The following is a 16897-nucleotide window of genomic DNA, read 5'->3' on the forward strand; positions in this document are numbered from 1 at the left end:
ACCTACTTGTTAACAAAATTAAGGAAGTTTCCTTTAAAATTATTCATAAATATTATCCTGCCAACCACCATATGAAGAAGTTTAAGGAAAACATCAACTCAAATTGTACCTTTTGTAATGACCACCCAGAAACGGTGTTGCATATTTTTTGGCATTGTATTCATGAAAGGAATCTGTGGCAAGACATCAGTAGATTTATAATTGAACACATTTATGAAGATTTTACACTATTGTGGATAGTCAAAAGCAGAGATGTACTGCTTGGATTCTTTACCTAAAATAGAAATAAGCTGAAACAATTTTATGTAATTAATTTCATAATGTTTTGAGCCAAATTTCATATTCACAAACGTAAATTTACAAACAAAACACCACATTTTCTTACCTTACAAAAATAAATGTAACTGTATTTTAAGACAATTAAATACTCTACTAACAAAAAAGCTGTTAGAATAATAAGTGTATGTATGTCCCTTAAGGTCCTTGTGTAATGTGATATTGTACCCCCTAGCCCAATTGTCCTTTGTACAGTATATTATGTATATACTTGTGTTCCCATGTACATCCTGTATTGATTTGTTGTTAATAAAAAATAAATGTATAATAATAAAAAATAAAAAATAAATAATACAAATCACCTCGCATCATAAATAAAGACTCATTATTATTTCTGTGTCAGTAAGTAACAATTTACCCTTGACACGTTGCGGTTCTGATCCTTTGGAACAAGGCCCGAGTGTACTACTTGTGTTAATTAGCTATCTGCATCTCTGGACGCTTGTGTGTAAACAGAAGAATGATGCCACAAACGTGTTGTCACTGAAAAATACTGTTGGCTGCAACTGTGTTATACCTAGTTAAAACACGTTTACAGTAAGTGGGTATTTTTCATGTTGTGAAATTATTTTTATGTGATATAGAACTGTTCCGCAATTGAGAATCGATTCACGTTTAGATGGGAGTATTTGGCTGCTTTGACTTCCAGAGCCAAATTAGCCTTTAAACAGAACATGTAAGGTCCTTGGACTATAAGGAGTAATGTTAGGCTGCTTTAGTCCTTGACTGGGCTAGGTCCCCCACATTACATACTTTCTGATGCACAAAATCAGTTTGAAATCAAATAAAGTTGATTGACCACAACTTTGAAAAGGGTATAACTGTAAATCAGTGACTCTCACCCCTGATTATAATGCTACTAAGTCGATGAGGTCAAAGTCTACTGTGGTGTCAAACTATAAAGTTTTGAGTCTGAAAATTTTGAATGATGATTTTGGTTCAAGCGAATTCTCAAGGAGGTTTAGAGGGGAAAAAAATACTTATTTGTGGGAATGAACAAAGCAAGGGTGCTGTAGGTGCTCTCAGTAAGTAAAAGTACACAAATTGTGTACACAGTAAACACACACACACACCAGATATTTTCGGAATATCGTCCAGAAAATCTGTAACTAGACCTGTTGGACAGCTAACTCGTTGACTCCACAAGGAGCATACATAGACATATGGCACAAAACAGTGTAAGTTGAACATTCAAACAAGTATGTGCAAGGTAAATAAATGTCAACAGAACACATGGGTTATTGTAACATTCATTATTACGAGAGCTAATTAAAATAAATCGTATTTTGCAAGGAGGAACATAGTACTTTCTTCCCACGGTTGTTACACTCAAATCTGTCCCCGATATGTGAGAAATAGTTGACAGCGCACGTCGGAGTCTTTACGCAAAACAGCTACAATGTAATGGACTTTTAATTTTAAAACTCATTTAAAAGAGTTGACAAGCCGGTGCAGCAACAACATATTACATTAAACTAACCATTGATGGTGTCCTTTGATAAATATTGTTCCTGCCAAGCTTAACATTACGGACATCAACAATCTTGCGCGAACCTAGTAGCTGTAAAGCTAGCTATCTAGTCAGTTAACGTTAGCTTCTTAGCTAACAACACTCCCCTAGTCGCCGGCTATATTTAGTGCAATTAGGCAGCTATTTCCAGACCAAGGCGTCACCCTCTTACGACCTGTAAAGTAATTATTGTCTCCCATGATCTCGTTAAGTTAGCTAATCATTTGTACAAAATGTCAACGACATCGTTGGATAAGGAATTGCAAGAGCGCTTGAGAGAGGCGTCTGCGATTGGAGACATCGAAGAGGTGCGGATTTTAGTGGAAAGCGGAGTAAATGTCAACTCTCAAAACGAAATAAACGGGTGGTAAGTGTGTCTAATACAGATATATATCAAACTTAAACAAGTTGATAAATAACATGTAAGGACGGGTGATTATTGATCGATTGATTGTTAAAATGCTGCCTGCGCAATGTTGGCAACGTGCTCTATGCAATGGCATGTCAAATGTCACCATTTCATGCTGGCCTAAGAAGAATAGTGTGTTATCCAATTGTGCCTAGATGGCAATCTCCTTTAATTGCAAGTGATGCAAATATACCCCCGCGTGGGTTCTCAAGTTTGACTATGATGACAATAAAAATTAACTAGTAAATGTTGGCTGCAGGGTGCAAATATTTGCCTAGGTAAAGTCGGTGAACACTGTACTTCATCTGGATCTGGATCTATCTCCAGTAACTACTTTATCATTCACAATGACTGTTCCCACATTGATTGTTTTATTGCGTCATCATCATGCAATGTCAATCTTTCATCAACATTATAAATCATCCCAGAGCAGATCAGAGACTTACTTTATTCATTGTCTTTTATTCAGGACATGTTTGCATTGGGCATGCAAGAGAAACCACAAACCGGTTGTGTCGTACCTGCTGAACTCTGGCGCTGACCAAGAGATCCTCACTGCTAAAGATGAGCTGGCTGTCCAGCTGACCTCTAAGCCTGAAATCAGAAGACTGTTAGGAGGTAAATGTCCCATCATCACATCACCACTCTCCCAGTTATTACTGTTTTTGTGTTAAAATTCTCTTAAACATGTTCATGTAATATCTGTATAATAGCTGTATTTTGGGTATAATGACTATTAGAAGCACTAATGACACCCCTAAGCACTAGTTCATTGCTCATAGCTCATAGTTAGGGGTCACAATTTGGGTAGTGATCATAGATGGAGGCTCCTGCCAGGACCTGCTATGTTTTGGTTTTTACAGCATGATCTGGGCATGTCAATGCTCAAGGTTCTCCCCAGTTCAATGTAGTGTCTTATGTATTTTTTTCACAGTTGAGGAGGAGGAAGTGCCTGAAATCAAGGAGCCTGAGTTGCCAATCATCCCAAACTACCTGTCCAACCCGCCATTCATGTACAGTAAGATGGACAACAAGGCTGAGCTCATATTGGCACAGTTGACCCAAAATGGAAATGGAGACCACTCATCAGATGACCCACACAGCGACTCAGCTTCCCTGTCGCCCACCCACGAGCAACAGCTGCCTCAGCAACCGCAGAGCCTACTCTCTGACACCCCGAGCCCGAGAGAGGGGGCCTTCATTCCATTGGCGCAGCAGAACGGAGTGTTGCCGAGCCCTGCCTCGTCTCTCACCGTCAACGGAGGCCTGCCTATGGACCTCTCCATGGAGCCCCACCTGGTCAACCATGGGGAGTACCCACACTCGATGGCCCATAATGGGCCTGTGTGCTCTCCTCCCCTGCCCTCCCCCAGCACCACCAGCAGTAGCAGCCAAGCCCAGATGGCTAACGCTAACCCATCAATGACCCGGCAGCAGTCCCTCCCTCAGCAGCTCAACTGTGGCCAGGGTGCTGGGGGTAACATGCCTGCCTTCCAGCCTTTCTTCTTTACCAGTACATTCCCTGTCAATGTGCAAGGTAAGGACGGTCGCCACACTGCACTTGCTTTTGATGTTGTGCTGTTGATGTTGTGTGACGTCTGTTTGTCTCTAATGTTGTGGTGTTCGATCAAGCATTGTTTTGAGTCAACAGCAGAGCTTTTTTGGAGCTTATCCCATTGCATGTTGAACCTGTTTTATCACCACTCTGCACTTTCAGACCCATTATCCAATGCTTTCTCCCCATGTGTGTGCCTGATTGTGCCCCAGATACTGAGTGTTCTCTCTACTGCATCTCACACACTGAAGTAGCTAGCGTAATCTCGTTGGTGTATCTGTGTGTCTCTCCCAGAGCTGGTCCTAAAGGTGCGCATCCAGAACCCCAACGCGCGGGAGAACGACTTCATCGAGGTGGAGCTGGACAGACAGGAGCTGACCTACCGCTCGCTGCTCCGGGTGTGCTGCCGCGAGCTGGACATCAGCGCCGAACACGTGGAGAAGATCCGCAAGCTGCCCAACACCATGCTACGAAAGGTATGGAATGGCAGAGACGCACACGCAGGCACAAAAACACACACATGCATCGGAAGGGTGATGTTTCAGGGGGCTCTGGTACTCAAACTGTCTGGTTATAACACTAGTGGCTGAGCACTAGCACTGTGAACCCTGAGGCTGCAGCTACCTTTCCACTCCACTTACCAGCTCAATGGAGCGAGCAGGCCGGGGTAGGGCAGGGCCAGACAACACTAATAAAAGATGCAGGGCAGGCAGGAACTCTCCTAGACACACCTCGATGGCCCAACAGTTCACTGCTCTGTTAGGTTGGAGCACCACGCTGTTCTGTTAGGTTGGAGCACCACGCTGTTCTGTTAGGTTGGAGCACCACGCTGTTCTGTTAGGTTGGAGCACCACGCTGTTCTGTTAGGTTGGAGCACCACGCTGTTCTGTTAGGTTGGAGCACCACGCTGTTCTGTTAGGTTGGAGCACCACGCTGTTCTGTTAGGTTGGAGCACCACGCTGTTCTGTTAGGTTGGAGCACCACTCTGTTCTGTTAGGTTGGAGCACCACTCTGTTCTGTTAGGTTGGAGCACCACGCTGTTCTGTTAGGTTGGAGCATCACGCTGTTCTGTTAGGTTGGAGCACCACTCTGTTCTGTTAGGTTGGAGCACCACTCTGTTCTGTTAGGTTGGAGCACCACGCTGTTCTGTTAGGTTGGAGCATCACGCTGTTCTGTTAGGTTGGAGCACCACGCTGTTCTGTTAGGTTGGAGCACCACGCTGTTCTGTTAGGTTGGAGCACCACGCTGCTCTGTTAGGTTGGAGCACCACGCTGTTCTGTTAGGTTGGAGCACCACGAGGTTCTGTTAGGTTGGAGCACCACGCTGTTCTGTTAGGTTGGAGCACCACGCTGTTCTGTTAGGTTGGAGCACCACGCTGTTCTGTTAGGTTGGAGCACCACGCTGTTCTGTTAGGTTGGAGCACCACACTGTTCTGTTAGGTTGGAGCACCACGCTGTTCTGTTAGGTTGGAGCACCACGCTGTTCTGTTAGGTTGGAGCACCGCGCTGTTCTGTTAGGTTGGAGCACCGCGCTGTTCTGTTAGGTTGGAGCACCGCGCTGTTCTGTTAGGTTGGAGCACCGCGCTGTTCTGTTAGGTTGGAGCACCGCGCTGTTCTGTTAGGTTGGAGCACCGCGCTGTTCTGTTAGGTTGGAGCACCACGCTGTTCTGTTAGGTTGGAGCACCACGCTGTTCTGTTAGGTTGGAGCACCACGCTGTTCTGTTAGGTTGGAGCACCACGCTGTTCTGTTAGGTTGGAGCACCACGCTGTTCTGTTAGGTTGGAGCACCACTCTGCTCTGTTAGGTTGGAGCACCACGCTGTTCTGTTAGGTTGGAGCACCACGCTGTTCTGTTAGGTTGGAGCACCACGCTGCTCTGTTAGGTTGGAGCACCACGCTGCTCTGTTAGGTTGGAGCACCACGCTGCTCTGTTAGGTTGGAGCACCACGCTGTTCTGTTAGGTTAGAGCACCACGCTGTTCTGTTAGGTTGGAGCACCACGCTGTTCTGTTAGGTTGGAGCACCACGCTGTTCTGTTAGGTTGGAGCACCACTCTGCTCTGTTAGGTTGGAGCACCACTCTGCTCTGTTAGGTTGGAGCACCACTCTGCTCTGTTAGGTTGGAGCACCACGCTGTTCTGTTAGGTTGGAGCACCACGCTGTTCTGTTAGGTTGGAGCACCACGCTGTTCTGTTAGGTTGGAGCACCACGCTGCTCTGTTAGGTTGGAGCACCACGCTGCTCTGTTAGGTTGGAGCACCACGCTGCTCTGTTAGGTTGGAGCACCACGCTGTTCTGTTAGGTTGGAGCACCACGCTGTTCTGTTAGGTTAGAGCACCACGCTGTTCTGTTAGGTTAGAGCACCACGCTGTTCTGTTAGGTTAGAGCACCACGCTGTTCTGTTAGGTTAGAGCACCACGCTGTTCTGTTAGGTTAGAGCACCACGCTGTTCTGTTAGGTTGGAGCACCACGCTGTTCTGTTAGGTTGGAGCACCACGCTGTTCTGTTAGGTTGGAGCACCACGAGGTTCTGTTAGGTTGGAGCACCACGAGGTTCTGTTAGGTTGGAGCACCACGAGGTTCTGTTAGGTTGGAGCACCACGAGGTTCTGTTAGGTTGGAGCACCACGAGGTTCTGTTAGGTTGGAGCACCACGAGGTTCTGTTAGGTTGGAGCACCACGAGGTTCTGTTAGGTTGGAGCACCACGAGGTTCTGTTAGGTTGGAGCACCACGAGGTTCTGTTAGGTTGGAGCACCACGAGGTTCTGTTAGGTTGGAGCACCACGAGGTTCTGTTAGGTTGGAGCACCGCGCTGTTCTGTTAGGTTGGAGCACCGCGCTGTTCTGTTAGGTTGGAGCACCGCGCTGTTCTGTTAGGTTGGAGCACCGCGCTGTTCTGTTAGGTTGGAGCACCGCGCTGTTCTGTTAGGTTGGAGCACCGCGCTGTTCTGTTAGGTTGGAGCACCGCGCTGTTCTGTTAGGTTGGAGCACCGCGCTGTTCTGTTAGGTTGGAGCACCGCGCTGTTCTGTTAGGTTGGAGCACCGCGCTGTTCTGTTAGGTTGGAGCACCGCGCTGTTCTGTTAGGTTGGAGCACCGCGCTGTTCTGTTAGGTTGGAGCGCTGTTCTGTTAGGTTGGAGCGCTGTTCTGTTAGGTTGGAGCACCGCGAGGTTCTGTTAGGTTGGAGCACCGCGCTGTTCTGTTAGGTTGGAGCGCTGTTCTGTTAGGTTAGAGCGCTGTTCTGTTAGGTTGGAGCGCTGTTCTGTTAGGTTGGAGCACCGCGCTGTTCTGTTAGGTTGGAGCACCGCGCTGTTCTGTTAGGTTGGAGCACCGCGAGGTTCTGTTAGGTTGGAGCACCGCGAGGTTCTGTTAGGTTGGAGCACCACGAGGTTCTGTTAGGTTGGAGCACCACGAGGTTCTGTTAGGTTGGAGCACCGCGCTGTTCTGTTAGGTTGGAGCACCGCGCTGTTCTGTTAGGTTGGAGCACCGCGCTGTTCTGTTAGGTTGGAGCACCGCGCTGTTCTGTTAGGTTGGCGCACCGCGCTGTTCTGTTAGGTTGGAGCACCGCGCTGTTCTGTTAGGTTGGAGCACCGCGCTGTTCTGTTAGGTTGGAGCACCACGAGGTTCTGTTAGGTTGGAGCACCACGCTGTTCTGTTAGGTTGGAGCACCACGCTGTTCTGTTAGGTTGGAGCACCACGCTGTTCTGTTAGGTTGGAGCACCACGCTGTTCTGTTAGGTTGGAGCACCACGCGGTTCTGTTAGGTTGGCGCACCACGCGGTTCTGTTAGGTTGGAGCACCACGCTGTTCTGTTAGGTTGGAGCACCGCGCTGTTCTGTTAGGTTGGAGCACCGCGCTGTTCTGTTAGGTTGGAGCATCGCGCTGCTCTGTTATGTTGGAGCACCGCGCTGTTCTGTTAGGTTGGAGCACCGCGCTGTTCTGTTAGGTTGGAGCACCGCGCTGTTCTGTTAGGTTGGAGCACCGCGCTGTTCTGTTAGGTTGGAGCACCGCGCTGTTCTGTTAGGTTGGAGCACCGCGCTGTTCTGTTAGGTTGGAGCACCGCGCTGTTCTGTTAGGTTGGAGCACCGCGCTGTTCTGTTAGGTTGGAGCACCGCGCTGTTCTGTTAGGTTGGAGCACCGCGCTGTTCTGTTAGGTTGGAGCACCGCGCTGTTCTGTTAGGTTGGAGCACCGCGCTGTTCTGTTAGGTTGGAGCACCGCGCTGTTCTGTTAGGTTGGAGCACCGCGCTGTTCTGTTAGGTTGGAGCACCGCGCTGTTCTGTTAGGTTGGAGCACCGCGCTGTTCTGTTAGGTTGGAGCACCGCGCTGTTCTGTTAGGTTGGAGCACCGCGCTGTTCTGTTAGGTTGGAGCACCGCGCTGTTCTGTTAGGTTGGAGCACCGCGCTGTTCTGTTAGGTTGGAGCACCGCGCTGTTCTGTTAGGTTGGAGCACCGCGCTGTTCTGTTAGGTTGGAGCACCGCGCTGTTCTGTTAGGTTGGAGCACCGCGCTGTTCTGTTAGGTTGGAGCACCGCGCTGTTCTGTTAGGTTGGAGCACCGCGCTGTTCTGTTAGGTTGGAGCACCGCGCTGTTCTGTTAGGTTGGAGCACCGCGCTGTTCTGTTAGGTTGGAGCACCGCGCTGTTCTGTTAGGTTGGAGCACCGCGCTGTTCTGTTAGGTTGGAGCACCGCGCTGTTCTGTTAGGTTGGAGCACCGCGCTGTTCTGTTAGGTTGGAGCACCGCGCTGTTCTGTTAGGTTGGAGCACCGCGCTGTTCTGTTAGGTTGGAGCACCGCGCTGTTCTGTTAGGTTGGAGCACCGCGCTGTTCTGTTAGGTTGGAGCACCGCGCTGTTCTGTTAGGTTGGAGCACCGCGCTGTTCTGTTAGGTTGGAGCACCGCGCTGTTCTGTTAGGTTGGAGCACCGCGCTGTTCTGTTAGGTTGGAGCACCGCGCTGTTCTGTTAGGTTGGAGCACCGCGCTGTTCTGTTAGGTTGGAGCACCGCGCTGTTAGGTTGGAGCACCGCGCTGTTAGGTTGGAGCACCACGAGGTTCTGTTAGGTTGGAGCACCACGAGGTTCTGTTAGGTTGGAGCACCACGCTGTTCTGTTAGGTTGGAGCACCACGCTGTTCTGTTAGGTTGGAGCACCACGCTGTTCTGTTAGGTTGGAGCACCACGCTGCTCTGTTAGGTTGGAGCACCACGCTGCTCTGTTAGGTTGGAGCACCACGCTGTTCTGTTAGGTTGGAGCACCACGCTGTTCTGTTAGGTTGGAGCACCACGAGGTTCTGTTAGGTTGGAGCACCACGCTGCTCTGTTAGGTTGGAGCACCACTCTGCTCTGTTAGGTTGGAGCACCACGCTGTTCTGTTAGGTTGGAGCACCACGCTGTTCTGTTAGGTTGGAGCACCACGCTGTTCTGTTAGGTTGGAGCACCGCGCTGCTCTGTTAGGTTGGAGCACCGCGCTGCTCTGTTAGGTTGGAGCACCGCGCTGCTCTGTTAGGTTGGAGCACCGCGCTGTTCTGTTAGGTTAGAGCACCGCGCTGTTCTGTTAGGTTGGAGCACCACGCTGTTCTGTTAGGTTGGAGCACCACGCTGTTCTGTTAGGTTGGAGCACCACGAGGTTCTGTTAGGTTGGAGCACCACGAGGTTCTGTTAGGTTGGAGCACCACGAGGTTCTGTTAGGTTGGAGCACCACGAGGTTCTGTTAGGTTGGAGCACCACGAGGTTCTGTTAGGTTGGAGCACCACGAGGTTCTGTTAGGTTGGAGCACCACGAGGTTCTGTTAGGTTGGAGCACCACGAGGTTCTGTTAGGTTGGAGCACCACGAGGTTCTGTTAGGTTGGAGCACCACGAGGTTCTGTTAGGTTGGAGCACCACGAGGTTCTGTTAGGTTGGAGCACCGCGCTGTTCTGTTAGGTTGGAGCACCGCGCTGTTCTGTTAGGTTGGAGCACCGCGCTGTTCTGTTAGGTTGGAGCACCGCGCTGTTCTGTTAGGTTGGAGCACCGCGCTGTTCTGTTAGGTTGGAGCACCGCGCTGTTCTGTTAGGTTGGAGCGCTGTTCTGTTAGGTTGGAGCGCTGTTCTGTTAGGTTGGAGCACCGCGAGGTTCTGTTAGGTTGGAGCACCGCGCTGTTCTGTTAGGTTGGAGCGCTGTTCTGTTAGGTTGGAGCGCTGTTCTGTTAGGTTGGAGCGCTGTTCTGTTAGGTTGGAGCACCGCGAGGTTCTGTTAGGTTGGAGCACCGCGAGGTTCTGTTAGGTTGGAGCACCGCGCTGTTCTGTTAGGTTGGAGCACCGCGCTGTTCTGTTAGGTTGGAGCACCGCGCTGTTCTGTTAGGTTGGAGCACCGCGCTGTTCTGTTAGGTTGGAGCACCACGAGGTTCTGTTAGGTTGGAGCACCACGAGGTTCTGTTAGGTTGGAGCACCACGAGGTTCTGTTAGGTTGGAGCACCACGAGGTTCTGTTAGGTTGGAGCACCACGCTGTTCTGTTAGGTTGGAGCACCGCGCTGTTCTGTTAGGTTGGAGCACCGCGCTGTTCTGTTAGGTTGGAGCGCTGTTCTGTTAGGTTGGAGCGCTGTTCTGTTAGGTTGGAGCGCTGTTCTGTTAGGTTGGAGCGCTGTTCTGTTAGGTTGGAGCACCACGCTGTTCTGTTAGGTTGGAGCACCACGCTGTTCTGTTAGGTTGGAGCAACACGCTGTTCTGTTAGGTTGGAGCACCACGAGGTTCTGTTAGGTTGGAGCACCGCGAGGTTCTGTTAGGTTGGAGCACCGCGAGGTTCTGTTAGGTTGGAGCACCGCGAGGTTCTGTTAGGTTGGAGCACCGCGAGGTTCTGTTAGGTTGGAGCACCGCGCTGTTCTGTTAGGTTGGAGCACCGCGCTGTTCTGTTAGGTTGGAGCACCGCGCTGTTCTGTTAGGTTGGAGCACCGCGCTGTTCTGTTAGGTTGGAGCACCGCGCTGTTCTGTTAGGTTGGAGCACCGCGCTGTTCTGTTAGGTTGGAGCACCGCGCTGTTCTGTTAGGTTGGAGCACCGCGCTGTTCTGTTAGGTTGGAGCACCGCGCTGTTCTGTTAGGTTGGAGCACCGCGCTGTTCTGTTAGGTTGGAGCACCGCGCTGTTCTGTTAGGTTGGAGCACCGCGCTGTTCTGTTAGGTTGGAGCACCGCGCTGTTCTGTTAGGTTGGAGCACCACGCTGTTCTGTTAGGTTGGAGCACCACGCTGTTCTGTTAGGTTGGAGCACCACGCTGTTCTGTTAGGTTGGCGCACCACGCGGTTCTGTTAGGTTGGAGCACCACGCTGTTCTGTTAGGTTGGAGCACCGCGCTGTTCTGTTAGGTTGGAGCACCGCGCTGTTCTGTTAGGTTGGAGCACCGCGCTGCTCTGTTAGGTTGGAGCATCGCGCTGCTCTGTTATGTTGGAACACCGCGCTGTTCTGTTAGGTTGGAGCACCGCGCTGTTCTGTTAGGTTGGAGCACCGCGCTGTTCTGTTAGGTTGGAGCACCGCGCTGTTCTGTTAGGTTGGAGCACCGCGCTGTTCTGTTAGGTTGGAGCACCGCGCTGTTCTGTTAGGTTGGAGCACCGCGCTGTTCTGTTAGGTTGGAGCACCGCGCTGTTCTGTTAGGTTGGAGCACCGCGCTGTTCTGTTAGGTTGGAGCACCGCGCTGTTCTGTTAGGTTGGAGCACCGCGCTGTTCTGTTAGGTTGGAGCACCGCGCTGTTCTGTTAGGTTGGAGCACCGCGCTGTTCTGTTAGGTTGGAGCACCGCGCTGTTCTGTTAGGTTGGAGCACCGCGCTGTTCTGTTAGGTTGGAGCACCGCGCTGTTCTGTTAGGTTGGAGCACCGCGCTGTTCTGTTAGGTTGGAGCACCGCGCTGTTCTGTTAGGTTGGAGCACCGCGCTGTTCTGTTAGGTTGGAGCACCGCGCTGTTCTGTTAGGTTGGAGCACCGCGCTGTTCTGTTAGGTTGGAGCACCGCGCTGTTCTGTTAGGTTGGAGCACCGCGCTGTTCTGTTAGGTTGGAGCACCGCGCTGTTCTGTTAGGTTGGAGCACCGCGCTGTTCTGTTAGGTTGGAGCACCGCGCTGTTCTGTTAGGTTGGAGCACCGCGCTGTTCTGTTAGGTTGGAGCACCGCGCTGTTCTGTTAGGTTGGAGCACCGCGCTGTTCTGTTAGGTTGGAGCACCGCGCTGTTCTGTTAGGTTGGAGCACCGCGCTGTTCTGTTAGGTTGGAGCACCGCGCTGTTCTGTTAGGTTGGAGCACCGCGCTGTTCTGTTAGGTTGGAGCACCGCGCTGTTCTGTTAGGTTGGAGCACCGCGCTGTTCTGTTAGGTTGGAGCACCGCGCTGTTCTGTTAGGTTGGAGCACCGCGCTGTTCTGTTAGGTTGGAGCACCGCGCTGTTCTGTTAGGTTGGAGCACCGCGCTGTTCTGTTAGGTTGGAGCACCGCGCTGTTCTGTTAGGTTGGAGCACCGCGCTGTTCTGTTAGGTTGGAGCACCGCGCTGTTCTGTTAGGTTGGAGCACCGCGCTGTTCTGTTAGGTTGGAGCACCGCGCTGTTCTGTTAGGTTGGAGCACCGCGCTGTTCTGTTAGGTTGGAGCACCGCGCTGTTCTGTTAGGTTGGAGCACCGCGCTGTTCTGTTAGGTTGGAGCACCGCGCTGTTCTGTTAGGTTGGAGCACCGCGCTGTTCTGTTAGGTTGGAGCACCGCGCTGTTCTGTTAGGTTGGAGCACGGCTGTTCTTTGAGGTTGGAGCACCGCGCTGTTCTGTTAGGTTGGAGCACCGCGCTGTTCTGTTAGGTTGGAGCACCGCGCTGTTCTGTTAGGTTGGAGCACCGCGCTGTTCTGTTAGGTTGGAGCACCGCGCTGTTCTGTTAGGTTGGAGCACCGCGCTGTTCTGTTAGGTTGGAGCACCGCGCTGTTCTGTTAGGTTGGAGCACCGCGCTGTTCTGTTAGGTTGGAGCACCGCGCTGTTCTGTTAGGTTGGAGCACCGCGCTGTTCTGTTAGGTTGGAGCACCGCGCTGTTCTGTTAGGTTGGAGCACCGCGCTGTTCTGTTAGGTTGGAGCACCGCGCTGTTCTGTTAGGTTGGAGCACCGCGCTGTTCTGTTAGGTTGGAGCACCGCGCTGTTCTGTTAGGTTGGAGCACCGCGCTGTTCTGTTAGGTTGGAGCACCGCGCTGTTCTGTTAGGTTGGAGCACCGCGCTGTTCTGTTAGGTTGGAGCACCGCGCTGCTCTGTTAGGTTGGAGCACCACGCTGCTCTGTTAGGTTGGAGCACCACGCTGTTCTATTAGGTTGGAGCACCACGCTGTTCTGTTAGGTTGGAGCACCACGAGGTTCTGTTAGGTTGGAGCACCACGCTGTTCTGTTAGGTTGGAGCACCACGCTGTTCTGTTAGGTTGGAGCACCACGCTGTTCTGTTAGGTTGGAGCACCACGCTGTTCTGTTAGGTTGGAGCACCACGAGGTTCTGTTAGGTTGGAGCACCACGCTGTTCTGTTAGGTTGGAGCACCACGAGGTTCTGTTAGGTTGGAGCACCACGCAGTTCTGTTAGGTTGGAGCACCACGCAGTTCTGTTAGGTTGGAAACCCTGATCATGACGGCTGCTTGATGATGGAATGATGGTCACCCATTATTACCATTTTAATAAGTCATTTGCATGAGAGAGAGAGTGTGTGTACAGCTCTATTCTTTTCTTATGAGTTAGGGCCACAGAAAATGTACATTGTCACAATGGTTTCAAACTTTTGTGTTGATTTAGGATGTTTGCAAGTTAATTGATTTGAGCTACATTGTGTTTCATCGCACACGGTAGTCCCATCTTGCACTGCATGGGTGGATTTGATTTGAAAACAATGTCACCCATCCAGTTATGAAGGGAGCTGTTGTCACATTATGTAATCCCAGAACAACTGCTGACTAAGACTGTGAAACACACACACGCACACACACACACACTTACGTCTCTTCTATCCTCCCACCTAATGTCTAAGTCCTGTGTGTGATGAACCATGTATGTACTCGATTTTGTACCATAATCACTACAAACAATTGGCCCTTTTGTGGACAGTAAAGATGTTTTATTGAATGCAACTTTATTATTCCCAGGACAAAGACGTGGCTCGGCTGCAGGACTTCCAGGAGTTAGAGGTGGTGCTGGAGAAGGCTGAGGGCCTGGCACTCCTCTCTGGGTCGGGAGGCCTCACCGACAGACCCTGCTACAACATGAAGGCCTCCAGACTCACCTACTAGAGACCCTGACAGACACCCTGACAGACACCCTGACAGACACCCTGACAGACCCTGATGTCCATGTGGACCCTACTAGCTCTCTATTGGCCGTAATAGCCACTATCGTTATTAGTCAATTTCATTGCATTATGATCCGGTGTCGTTCAGGCAGCGTTATTGGGGTTTGTTTAAAAATCCTGTTGTGTTAGCTAGGTAACGTGGTCGCCCTGCCTGTCCTTGCCTTGCTCCCTGCCAGTCTGTCCCCATGCAGCGCTCGCTAACCGATTTACTCATGCATCATGTCCTCAGTTATATACTGAAGAATTTGGGCCTCCTTCCCTCTCTCTCCCCTCTTCTCTTCCCTCTGTCCCACTCTCTCTCCTCCCTCTCTAGTTTGTGTTGTCGGGCTACAGTGGAACATTGGCGTTGAGGGACAGTGACAGTCTTCCTACATGGCTTAACTTATGTACTGTACCCCTTTGTACTGGGCATTAGTCATACATGTACTGTGGACTTGGCTCCTGGATGATGGGGGGGTTGAGAAGAGTAGAGGCCATTTGAACAGCTCTTCTGATATAGAGCCATGGCTCTTAGTCCAACATGGGCGGCTTAGTACAATGTTGCAGCACAGCTGACTTGCACACAGCAACATGCAGTACTGCCGCTTGCTTAGTGGACATAACAGGTGGCTGCCGACGTTCCAACTGGCATTCACACACATGCTGCAGACTACACACACACACACACACACACACACACACACACACACACACACACACACACACACACACACACACTCAGTCATACTCCCACACTTCAGTGATATTTCCAGTTTTTCTTTCAGTGGTTGCCCATGTTATCACACTACCCTGTTTATTTGTTCTTAGGTGGATGCCTGATGGAGCTATTAACAGAGATGTTGCTTTGTGCTACTGAGGTTTGATCATCTAAGAGGGAGTGGGTGTGAGTGTCTCTTGCCAATTGAGAAGTTTTTGTTAGTTTCGTAGAACTGTTTATGTGCTTAGTAAGCAAACAGATGCTTCAAGTTTCATCGGTATTGTTAAGCCAGTGGGTCTGTTTCTTAAAGAAGTCTCTTCGTCAGTTGGAAGATAGCAGCCTTCTAACAGATGCAATGGTTAGCTAGCTCCACAGACAACGTCTGGATTTCAAACACCCAATCTGGAAAAATGATTCATTGCTTCTGCTCTATGAATTTAGTTTTATTGTACAATGTTTACTTGCTGAAACAAAACTCCTTTAGATGAACATGTATTTGGTGCAGGGGCAATATTTAAGTGCTCTACAGTTTGGTTGAATGTTTGTGTGTGAGGGGTTCTTTTCAATGTAAAAGTTATTGGGTATAATATTCAACTGACACTTTTAGCTGTGAATGAATTGAATGGTAGACCGTTCCTATAGAGTTCAGGTATTATTGATTTAAGCAGAATCCGCTAGGTTCACTTTAGGGGAAGTATATTCCCAGCTCAAGTAGAGGTTCCCCTAAAATGAGTATGTTAAACCGTTTCTGGATCGCTTCACTTAAGATACTTCCATTTACTGTGATTAGATCAAAACCAAATACAAACCTAGCCAGAAAAATTGTCTGATTCTCCACAATAGATTATCAATCATAAATGTCCTATTTTTTTAAAATTGCTGTATGAAATGTTTTTAGTTTTTTCGGAGCGAACTGAATGACGTGGGCAAAGGACAGATTGAGAGGATTGTTTCCGTTTCATACGTTTGACACAGCTGTTATGTTTGAGTGCTTCCATCACACTTTTCCCAGCAATTCTCCCCAAGCTGTTGCTTCTATCATACAGTGCATTTGTCATAATACACATTCATACTGCTCTCTGAGAACGTTTTAAACATATAACCTACATTAACATGTAAGCTAGCTAGAGATCAAATGTTAGTTCTTGAGGGGTTCCCGGGTTTAACCTACTTACATTTGACTTTTGTCAAGTTGTGGTGTTTGCTACTTATTTGTTTGAGTATAAATGACGATTCATACAAAGAATGCAAACGTTAGTATTGAAGCTGAATGAGAGTGCATTGATTGAAAAGATTACTGCTTAAAATGCTTTGTGACAAACACATTTGCTCATAGAGGAAGACTAAGACCCTAACATGTCCTATCAGTTCTTTATGCTGGTTAACATTACATTCAGTTCAACGGTAGTCAGTGACCCACTACAGAAGTTTAGAAACAATCAACAGTCAGTTACTAACAAAGCCGTTAATTGTTTACCGTTCAAATGTATACCTTAAGCTCTGACTGTCTTAGTATGTTTTAATGATTATATATTTTTATTAATTTGTCATTTCCTTTTTTAACGAGAAATGTCTTTAGTTTGTATCGATGCCTACAAGTATGGAAAGTGTTTATCAATGGGGGTGAAAGTGAAGGTAGGTTGCAGCTAGGATGAAACCAAGTGTAAAGCCACAGTATCTACTGTGTTGAATGAGTTGAGTGTAAATGTTGAAGAAATACAAGACTAACTTGAACATGTCAAATGGACTCTCCAGAGAATGTTGTATTCCTAACTTGTGCCACGAGACTGAGAGGTACCTGGTTGAAGAAGCTGAATGATGTTTGAAACGCCTACGGCCATTTTGTGCCCGGTGAAAGAGCACCAGTGTTCTAGAATGTTCCAGAATGAATACTAGTTCTGTGCAAATGGATGACTAACATTGTACTGATTGATTGCTCATGTTCTAGAGGAAGAATACAGTAACTTAACCTATGCATTCAGAGTCTGATATTTTTATATGTCCTGTGTACCTTTGATAAATTGCTTTATAGGCACTGTTTAACTTGTGTTTGATTGTGAAGACCTGCACCTGTTCTTTGATAAAGCATGGTGGATAACTTGATCAATCTTT

The 16897-nt window shown here is 49.2% G+C and overlaps 1 protein-coding gene across 1 annotated transcript; it reads left to right on the top strand.

Moving 5' to 3' along the window:
- Positions 1–1683: 1683 nt before the first annotated feature.
- LOC120042194 (ankyrin repeat domain-containing protein 40-like) lies at positions 1684–16888 on the top strand. The gene is made up of 5 exons (XM_038987071.1): positions 1684–2213; positions 2725–2873; positions 3190–3792; positions 4105–4286; positions 13886–16888. Exons 1-5 carry the CDS (start codon positions 2080–2082, stop codon positions 14027–14029), a joined length of 1212 nt encoding a protein of 403 aa, XP_038842999.1. The 5' UTR covers positions 1684–2079; the 3' UTR covers positions 14030–16888.
- The last annotated feature ends 9 nt before the right edge of the window (positions 16889–16897 follow it).

The sequence above is a fragment of the Salvelinus namaycush genome, unplaced genomic scaffold (genome assembly GCF_016432855.1).
Source record: "Salvelinus namaycush isolate Seneca unplaced genomic scaffold, SaNama_1.0 Scaffold631, whole genome shotgun sequence".
Classification (NCBI taxonomy): Eukaryota; Metazoa; Chordata; class Actinopteri; order Salmoniformes; family Salmonidae; genus Salvelinus; species Salvelinus namaycush.